Source organism: Vicia villosa, linkage group LG2 (genome assembly GCF_029867415.1).
Source record: "Vicia villosa cultivar HV-30 ecotype Madison, WI linkage group LG2, Vvil1.0, whole genome shotgun sequence".
NCBI lineage: Eukaryota > Viridiplantae > Streptophyta > Magnoliopsida > Fabales > Fabaceae > Vicia > Vicia villosa.
The window spans coordinates 188,121,248-188,132,092 of NC_081181.1; the positions used below are offsets into that span (position 1 = coordinate 188,121,248).

Here is a 10,845-nt window from a genome sequence, read left to right on the forward strand (position 1 = left end):
TATAAACAACGATCAATTAAAATTGTTTTTACATCATTCAATAAAATAAATTTTTAAAAAATACACAAAATTTTCAATTTTAATTAAGTGTGAAAATTTAGATTATGAATAAGAGTTATTATCTAATTAAATTTTATTAACTATTTAAATTCAATTATTTAATTAAAATTAGTGGTGTATTTGTTTGTAGAGACAGAGAGACTAAGACGGCTGAAAAAAATTCATAACCAGATCAATTAGTAATTATATTTAAAGAGATTAACACCTAAATGACCTTTCATAAAAACCAAAAGAGAACCTTTCTTTGTTATAAACTTCAATTTTCCGTACAGATGGATTCTGTTAATATTTTAATAGTTTTAATGCAATTATGTTGGAGTTCTATTGCTTTAATATTCTTTCTCCTTACACTGAACTTTCTGCCTAACACCTCTTAATAACAAAAAGTAGAAGCAGCAACTCGTTTTAAGACACCAACAGCAAGATATAGCTTTCTTTATATTAAAACTAATCTCAAGAATGTGTTAATGTGACTATTGGTGACATCTTTAAAACTAACATGTGTTAAGAATTTTACTCTTAATATAAAAAACTATTAGTCAAGATTCAAAACTGAATATACATATAGCCACACAAAAAATGTATAGCTTACTAATATAAAATAATTGTACACATATTTTTAATCACATCTCATAATTTATATTCATATATTTTAAAAATAATATATTATGATATATATAAATGATAGTGAATTATATAAACTATTTTTTGAAAGCAAATTATATAAATTTAAACTATTATAATAAAATTATTTTATATTTATAGTGTATAAATTTAATAAAAAAATAGTATATATATGTCTTTTCAGTTATTTTTAGAATAACAATATTTTGATGTTCAGTTATTTTTTCAAAAATAACAAATTTAAAAAATAATTAAAAAAAAATAAAAAAAACAATATAAAAAAATAATGGAAAAATTGTAGTTAACAAAAATAAATGAGAAAAGATAGTTAATAAAAAAAATAATTGAAAAAAATGAAGAAAAAAAAATAAAGGGGGGGTGTTGTCGCTAGGGGGAGTGGCGACAGCACCTGATTTTAGAAGGAATTTGCCAGGCCCACTGGCGACTACTCTTTGGGCTGATTGTTGTCGCCACCCCCCTGGCGACAACGTGGTGTAAATAGCAAAAAATTGTCATTTTTGTAATGTTTTTGAAAAGTTTGTTATTTTTGAATTTTTTTTTTTAAAACTTGTTATTCAAAAAAAAATTCAATTATATCCAACTCAATTTTTAAAAATTTATCGAAGAACAAACTAAAGATGGTTAAGGCATGTCGTAGCCAATATCAACAATACTTTTCTATGTAAATCTCTTCTATGTCGTAGCCAATATCAACAATACTTTTTTATGTAAATCTCTTCTTTCTTTTTGTCATACATGAAGGGACCATAACATAGTGGTAAACTATTGACAGCTATTACTTTTGTCGTGGCTTACAAGTTCACGAGGCTTTTCAGTGTGGATAGCACCGCTTGCAGCTTTTGGCACACCACCACTTTCATTTTTGGACATGGCTTAAACTTTTATATAGTTCAACCCATTTAATTTTTTTTTATCAACTTTTACTATATTTCAAATTTACATATCTATGACATGTGAAATGATTTTTAATTAATATGAAATTTTATAAATATAATCTATCTAATAATAATTTCTAATTCAAAAATAAATTTTATGATACATATATTCGATAAAAAAATTTATCAGAAATGTCATATATTAAATTTGACATATATATATATATATATATATATATATATATATATATATATATATATATATATATATATATATATACCGACATACTTCCTTTCATACTTTGAAGAAATGCACACTTTTATCATGACAATCATGTGTTGAATAACTATCAGAGATCAATTGCACATAGCACTGAGATAAGGTTGGCTAGTACACAATGATGACTTCCTTGAATTTTTTTTCTCCCTTCAATTGATATAAAATTATTAATTATTATTTGTTCATTGTCCTGCAATCCACTCGCTTAATTCGTCTTCAGTTTTATACAAATTAATCCAACACACAAAACTCATGTTCCATTTTAAGTCCTATAAATAGAGACATACTCTTTCTATATCAATACACAAAAAACATTCATCTAATCTTTACTTCTATATCCAAAGAGAAACATGAAGCCTTCAATCTTATTAGCATTTTGCGTCATTTATTTAGCTTTCATTTGCAAAACTATTGCAGCCCCTGAACCAGTGCTTGACATCTCAGGTAAGAAAGTGACAACAGGTGTCAAATACTACATTTTACCAGTCATTAGAGGCAGAGGTGGTGGTTTAACAGTTGCAAATGTAAGCAACCTCAACAGCGACAATAATCCATGTCCCCTTTATGCTATTCAAGAGAAGCTTGAAGTAAAGAATGGTGCACCAGTTACTTTCACACCTTATAATGCTAAAAAAGGTGTGATTCTAACTTCAACTGATCTCAACATTAAATCCTATGTAAATACTACATGTCCTCAAACACAAGTTTGGAAGCTTCTTAAAGTTTTGTCAGGGGTGTGGTTTTTGAGTGCCTGGGGTGAAGAAGGTAATCCAGGTATTAATACAATTTCCAATTGGTTCAAGATTGAGAAAGCTGGCAAAGATTATGTGTTATCTTTTTGTCCTTCAGTTTGTAAGTGTCAGACTCTGTGTAGGGAATTAGGGTTATATGTTGATGATAATGGGATTAAGCACTTAGCTCTTAGTGATAAGGTTCCATCATTTAGGGTTGTGTTTAAAAGAGCTTAAGTGAAACAAACAACACTAGAATACCATAAATGTTATGCACTTATGCATACCATATCGCTTATGTTGAAGGAATAATCTCACTGATCAGTGTTCTACTTTATTTATGTTGTTTGTATTTATCTTCAATAATAACAGTTTGACTTTGTATTTCACTCTACCCTCATTTTCCCTATAAGCACTTAATTAAATTTGTTTATACCCAAACAAAGCAAAATAAGTTGTTAAGTATACTATAAGTGATGTCTTTTATCATGTAATTTCACATATTAATTTAACATTAATAATTATAGATAGTTTAGTAAGTCAATAATTTTTGGCTTTATGTCTTTCTCATTGTGTTATTTCTTATATATATATATGGAAGTTATATGTTTATACAGGTAATTACGATAGACAATTACATTTAATGAGAACAAATTAATTTTTAATTTGTTTCTCTTATTCTAAATACAAACTAATTCTTCTTCACAACTCCCCCCCCCCCCCCCCCCCCCCCCCCTCAAATTGATGTTGTTGGTCAATAAGCATCAATTTACTAACAAGAAAATGGTGACGTGGACGCGGAACAACCTCGGTAAAAATATCTGCAATGTATAACTGAGTACTGACATGATGAAGTGATATTAGTCGGTTATCATATGCGTCACGGATTGAGTGACAATCAACTTCGATATGTTTGGTTGTTGATGAAAAATAGGATTAGCAACGATTTGGATGACACTTGTATTGTCAGCATAAAGTGAACTTGACTCTATTTGAGGAAACCAAGTTCAATCAAAAGACCACGAAGCCAAATTATTTCAGAACAAGCACTAGACATGACATGATACTCAGATTCAGTAGGAGTCATATAAATATCTTTATTGAAGTTGCTACAAATTTCTAGAGTATTCTTAAATATAATATGTATGAAAATATAGAACATCCTAGAACTATAAGTTGTATGAATATGGTAGAACAATCTAGATATATAAGTGTATGGCAAATATAGAAGAATCTAGATTTATCATGATAATAACATATCATGAAAACTCTAGAAAGAACTAATGTAATGTAGAAACATTCACCACCATTGAGAGGTTGGTGACTTGAAGCCTATAAATAGGCAATTGCTACATTGTAAACAATCATCCAAGAAATCAATGAAATAGTCTTCTTTCTAAACAACTCACTAAAACTATCTTTTATCAACTATCAACTAATCAACTACTAACAGTGGCATCAGAGCTACGTTCGGTCATACATTGGGCGTAGTTATATTACCTACCTAACATTCTAAAATCCTCCCATCTACTTCAAAAATTTCCTTTGTAATATTAACCCACTTCAAAAACAATTTCTAAGCTATGGATAAAACCACTCAATCATCATCTATTTCTGTCCCTATTTTCAATGGCGAAAACTATGATTTCTGGCGTGTTAAAATGGAAACATATTTTTCATCTCAAGATTTATGGGACATAGTAGAAGAAGGCTTCACTGTTCCCGCGGATACTTCAACTCTTAATGCAACTCAAGAAAAGGAGTTGAAGAAAAATAAACAGAGAAATTCAAAGGCGTTGTTCACCTTGCAACAAGCCGTGACTGATGCAATTTTTCCAAGAATTATGGGAGCTAAGACTGCCAAAGATGCGTGGAACACATTGAAGGAGGAGTTTCAAGGAAGTGATAAGGTACGTGCTGTTAAACTTCAATCTCTAAGAAGAGATTTTGAACTATTGAAGATGAAGGATTTTGAGACAGTTAAAGATTACTATTCTAAAGTCAAAGAAATAGTTAATCAAATGAGAGCTTTTGGGGATGATATTCTTGACAAGAAAATTGTTGAGAAAATTCTAATTACTATGCCCCCAAAGTTTGACCCAATCGTGACAACGATTGAGGAAACCAAAGATTTGTCCACTCTGTCAGTGACAGAACTGGTGGGCTCTCTTGAAGCATATGAGCAAAGACTGAATAGGCATAAAGAAGATACACTTGAAAATGCCTTCCAATCAAATCTCAAATTTCGGCCCCAAAATAAAGAAGATGAAGGAAAGAAGAGTTATGGAGAGACTTCTAGAAGAAGAGAAGCTTCTAGAAATTTCTTTAAGAACAAGCCAGATAAAAATACTCCGTGCAATATATGCAAAAGACCAGGCCACGCAGAGAAAAATTGTTGGTACCGTAATATGCCACAATGCAACCATTGCAAGAAGTTTGGACACATAGAGAAAAATTGTCGCAACAAAGATAGGCATCAAGCTAATATCGCAAAGGAGCATGATCAAGAACAATGTATGTTCTATGCCACTCAAGACTCAATAAAAGAAAAAGGAGGAAGCTGGTACTTGGATAGTGGATGTAGCAATCACATGGCCAAGGATGAGACTATTTTCAAAAGCATTGACGAGTCTGTCAAAGTGAAAGTCCGACTGGGAAATGGTAGTGTGGTTGAATCAAAAGGAAAAGGCACTGTCATGGTGGAGACTGATAAAGGTACGCGACTCATCCATGATGTCTTACTAGTTCCCAGCCTAAAAGAAAATCTTCTAAGCATTGGTCAAATGATGGAGAGAGGCTATACACTTCACTTTGAAGGAGGTGTATGTAAAATATTAGAAAACAAAAATAAAAGGGCCGAGATTGCCCAAGTGAAGATGAATAAGAACAATAGAAGCTTCCCGCTAAATTTAAAATATGCAACTAACATTGCCATGAAAGTACAAGTTGATGATTCATGGCTCTGGCATCGAAGATTTGGCCACTTCAACACACATGCCTTGAAGCAGTTACATGAGAAGAACATGATGAGAGATCTTCCAAGCATAAAGGACAACAATGAAGTGTGCGAAGGGTGTCTCCTTGGTAAGCAACACCGATTTCCATTTTCAACAAGTGGAGCATGGAGAGCGAAAGACCTGTTGGAGCTGATACATACCGACGTATGTGGACCGATGAGGACGCCATCACATGAGAACAACAGGTACTTTATACTCTTCATTGACGACTTCTCTAGAATGACATGGGTCTATTTCCTAAAAGAAAAATCAGAAGTCTTTGGAGTATTCAAAAAGTTCAAGGCCCTTGCGGAAAATCAAAGTGGAAAACGGATAAAAGTACTAAGAAGTGATCGCGGCAAAGAGTACACCTCTCGCGAGTTTGACAGATTTTGCGCGGATGAAGGCATAGAGCGACAACTTACAGTCGCATATTCACCTCAACAAAATGGTGTGTCCGAGAGAAAGAATCGCACAGTTATGGAGATGGCTAGATCGATGCTCAAGGAGAAGGGAATGCCTAACACATTCTGGGCTGAAGCGGTCTACACTGCTGTTTACATACTCAATAGATGTCCAACTAAGGCAGTAAAAGATAAGACTCCAATTGAAGCCTGGAGCGGGAAGAAGCCATCAGCAAAGCACCTAAGGGTCTTTGGATCTATATGCTACATTCATATTCCAGACGTGAAGAGGCATAAGCTTGAAGACAAGACTATACGAGGTATCTTCCTGGGGTATAGCACAATCTCTAAGGGATACCGTGTCTACAACTTGCAAACTAAAAAACTCATCATCAGTCGAGATGTTGAAGTTGATGAGAATGCTTCTTGGAATTGGGATGAAGAAAAAGTGGTGAAGAACATCCTCATACCAGCCCAACTACCTCAAGAAGAACCCGAGGATGAAGAACCTGAGGACGAAGAATCAGGTGAACCTCTTTCACCTCCACCACAACAACAAGAACAAGAACTATCATCACCAGAGTCTACTCCAAGACGAGTAAGATCCTTGGTGGACATATATGAAACCTGTAACATGGCCATACTTGAACCTGGAAGTTTTGAAGAAGCGTCAAAGCAGGAAGTATGGGTCAAGGCAATGGAAGAAGAGATAAAGATGATTGAGAAAAACAACACATGGGAGTTAGTAAATCGTCCTCATGGAAAAGATATCATTGGGGTTAAGTGGGTCTATAAGACAAAGCTCAACCCTGACGGCACCATACAGAAACACAAAGCGAGGCTAGTAGCTAAGGGTTACTCACAACAACCTGGGATTGACTACAATGAGACATTTGCACCAGTAGCTCGTCTTGATACCATAAGAGCTTTAATAGCTCTTGTGGCACAAAAAGGATGGAGTATCCATCAACTAGATGTCAAATCTGCCTTCCTTAATGGCGTACTTGAAGAAGAGATCTATGTGGAGCAGCCACGAGGATTCATATCCGAAGGTGAAGAAAGCAAAGTGTTAAGACTAAGAAAAGCACTCTACGGTTTGAAGCAAGCACCTCGAGCATGGTATAGCATAATTGATCAATATTTCATGGATCGAGGATTCAGGAGGAGCAAGAGTGAGCCTACACTTTACATCAAGTCTCAAGGTCAGTACACTCTCTTACTCTCTCTGTATGTAGATGACCTTATCTACACGGGAAACAATACTAAGATGATGATGGAGTTCAAAGAAGACATGATGAAGACCTTTGAGATGACCGACCTTGGTTTGATGAGTTACTTCCTCGGTATAGAGGTAAGTCAGAGAAATGAAGGGATATTCATCTCGCAAAAGAAATACACAGAAGGCTTACTTAAGAAATTCAAGATGTACGGTTGCAAACCTGTCGCTACTCCACTCATAACAAATGAGAAACTATAGAAGAATTATGGAGCACCACAAGCTGATGCATCTAAATACAGAAGTCTAATTGGAAGTCTTCTATATTTAACAGCTACACGACCAGATATAATGTATGCTACAAGTCTTCTATCAAGATTCATGCAAATCCCAAGTCAAATACACTTTGGAGCAGGAAAAAGAATTTTGAGGTATCTTCAAGGAACAAAAGAGTTCGGTATATGGTACACTAACGAATCCAACTCAGGATTACTTGGCTACACCGACAGTGATTGGGCAGGTTCGCTAGATGACATGAAGAGCACCTCTGGCTATGCTTTCTCTCTAGGATCAGGAATATTTTCTTGGGCCTCAAAGAAGCAAGCTACGGTTGCACAATCAACAGCAGAAGCAGAGTACGTGGCAGCTGCTGAAGCAACGAGTCAAGCTATATGGCTTCGCAGGATGCTTGAAGACATGGGAGAAAAACAAGATGAGCCTACTAAGATCAACTGTGACAACAAATCAGCAATTGCAATGGCAAAAAATCCAGTGCATCACAGCAGAACAAAACACATAGCAATCAAGTATCACTTTATCAGAGAAGCTGAAGCAACTAAAGAGATCAGACTTGACTACTGCAGGACAGAAGATCAAATTGCAGACATATTCACGAAAGCGTTGCCGAGACCAAGATTTGAAGATCTACGAGCTATGCTAGGAGTCAAAGAAATTTGTATCAAGGAGGAGTATTGAAGTTGCTACAAATTTCTAGAGTATTCTTAAATATAATATGTATGAAAATATAGAACATCCTAGAACTATAAGTTGTATGAATATGGTAGAACAATCTAGATATATAAGTGTATGGCAAATATAGAAGAATCTAGATTTATCATGATAATAACATATCATGAAAACTCTAGAAAGAACTAATGTAATGTAGAAACATTCACCACCATTGAGAGGTTGGTGACTTGAAGCCTATAAATAGGCAATTGCTACATTGTAAACAATCATCCAAGAAATCAATGAAATAGCCTTCTTTCTAAACAACTCACTAAAACTATCTTTTATCAACTATCAACTAATCAACTACTAACAATCTTTCGTAGATGTATCTCCAAAAGCTTCTTTTTTTTTGTTTTCACGCTGTGTTGTTTCGTAAATGCATCTACGAAAGCATCTGATGTTATCTTCACGCCAAACTCTTATACTCCCTCATTCTTCACTTTTCATATTTTCAAACTCTCAATCTCTCTCAACATCCAAAAATCAAACTTCCACCAAACTCCGTTGTTTTCTCTCTAGTTCGACTTTGAACATCAGCACCAACACACATTCAAACATCTTTAAAACTCAATTAATCGGTAAGTTTTCGAGTTATTTTCGAGTATTTCCCGTAATAGAGTTAGAATACAAGTAAACAAGTAACCGTTCAAAACGCATTCCGACTCGTTCAAAACTCAATTTAATCGATAGGTATTGTTTGTTAAGTTTTGCAATGTTTTAAACACTACAGGCGCCATTGTTGAGGTTTAGAAGTTGCAGAGCGTTCCATAGATGCATCTACGGAACAAATAAACATAATGAGTTTTAGATGCTTCCGTAGTTGTATATACGGAAGAAAGAAAGAAAATTTTGTTTTTCCTATTTCTTTTTTTGTTTTTCCTTTTTTTTTCTTTTGTTTTTATAATTTAATTGTTTCTAATTTGACTTTATTTGTAATACGCAGACATTATGGCCAACCAGCCATACCACATTATAACTAGGAGGATTACACAGGGTGCATCCGTGCACGTTGCACGGATGCAGATAGTAGCACAGGTGACAGATGGCACCTCCATTCCATGTGTTGTATGATGAAAATAGATTCAATGCAGATTAGCTACAAAGTTTCACTAATAACTTATGCTACAAGTAATTTAAGACAAGTAAAACTTTGTAGCTGTTCCGCACTGAATCTATTTTCAACATACAACACATGGTAATGTGTTGGTCGACTATGCTCCGGGAGAGTTCAGTTATCTTAGATAACGTCAAGGAAGTTATGTTTTACTGTTGTTGTTGGCTTGGTTATTTTTGGAGCCTTATGTTGTTTGAATATGGATTAGAACTACAAAACTCGTCAGTCTCAGTTTGATCACACTTTTGATGTCAGTATTTTTATTAGATTAATGTACTTTTATTTTGATTATGTTTGTCACTATTTAGAAGATTTATACGATGTTTTCTTTTTGTGTATTATATATACCATTGTCTTTACATTACACTACTATGATGTACTATAGTTTAACACTATTTAAAATTTTTTAAAATATAGCACAATGTTCCGTAGGTACATCTACGGAGCATTTTGTTTTGAACACGTTCTGTAGAAGTACTTATGTAAAAAAAAATAATTAAAAAATGTACTGCATTTACGAAATCAAAGAATATAATTGAAATTTTGCCATGTGGCTGAGAGAAATAAAGAGTGTAATGAGATATTCTCTAATTTTTTATTAACCACTTCATCATGGGAATTGTCTCTGGGATCCACAAAGTATTTCACAAACCTCTCCCGTGATTTTGAGAGATTTTGTCTTTCCCACACACTTAACGAGAACATCATTGACCCATATCTTATACAAATTTCCATCCACTATCATGTAATCAAGGGAACTTTGATTCCACTTAAAATTGTATGGATTGGTTGAGTTCTCCAAATAGTTGACCAGTTATTTAGTCCATGTATCAACTACTTGTAAGCGTCCTTCCATCGGATAAAAGTATGATTGTTCATGATATAATTTGTGAGAAAAATTGAACTGAATCGAATTAAGTTATAGTAAAAATTTATTCGAATTAAAACGAACTGTTTCAATTTATTTAGAACCCAACTAAAACAAACTTGTTAATTTGGTATACCATTTTGAAATTTTAAACCATATTGAACTGTTAGAAGACAAAATTTTCTAAACCGAACCGTTTATTAAAGAACCGAACAGTTAAGCTATTTTTCAATTTCTTTTTTTTTAAAAAAAATTAACTTGTTTAAAGCATTTTTCATTTTCAATTTTGATACGGTTTGGTTTTAAAACTATTTATACATAAACATATTTATTATTTTAACTTCAGTTCGGTTCCACAATTCACTTTACTTTTTGAAATTTTTTTAACAGTAGTCCTAGATACAAGTTTAAGAAGTGTTTCCTTATATTTGGAATCTTCTTATACCAATTTATTAGCTTCACCATTTTCCTCACGCATCGTAGCTTATTTAGAGGCTAAGATTCTAGCATTTGTATTTCCTAATGGTTTGGTTAATCACCAACTGATTCCAACATATGACTTAATCATTGTCTCTTAATCGACTTGATTATTAGAACACTTCAAATCTAACGGGCATTTAAATTTTTAAATCCTGCCCTTTAGAG

General features: G+C 33.6%; 1 protein-coding gene across 1 annotated transcript; it reads left to right on the top strand.

The window, feature by feature from the left end:
* The first annotated feature begins 1,996 nt into the window (after positions 1-1,996).
* Positions 1,997-2,980, top strand: LOC131653308 (kunitz trypsin inhibitor 5-like). Its single transcript, XM_058923414.1, has one exon. It carries the CDS (start codon positions 2,211-2,213, stop codon positions 2,826-2,828), a length of 618 nt encoding a protein of 205 aa, XP_058779397.1. The 5' UTR covers positions 1,997-2,210; the 3' UTR covers positions 2,829-2,980.
* The last annotated feature ends 7,865 nt before the right edge of the window (positions 2,981-10,845 follow it).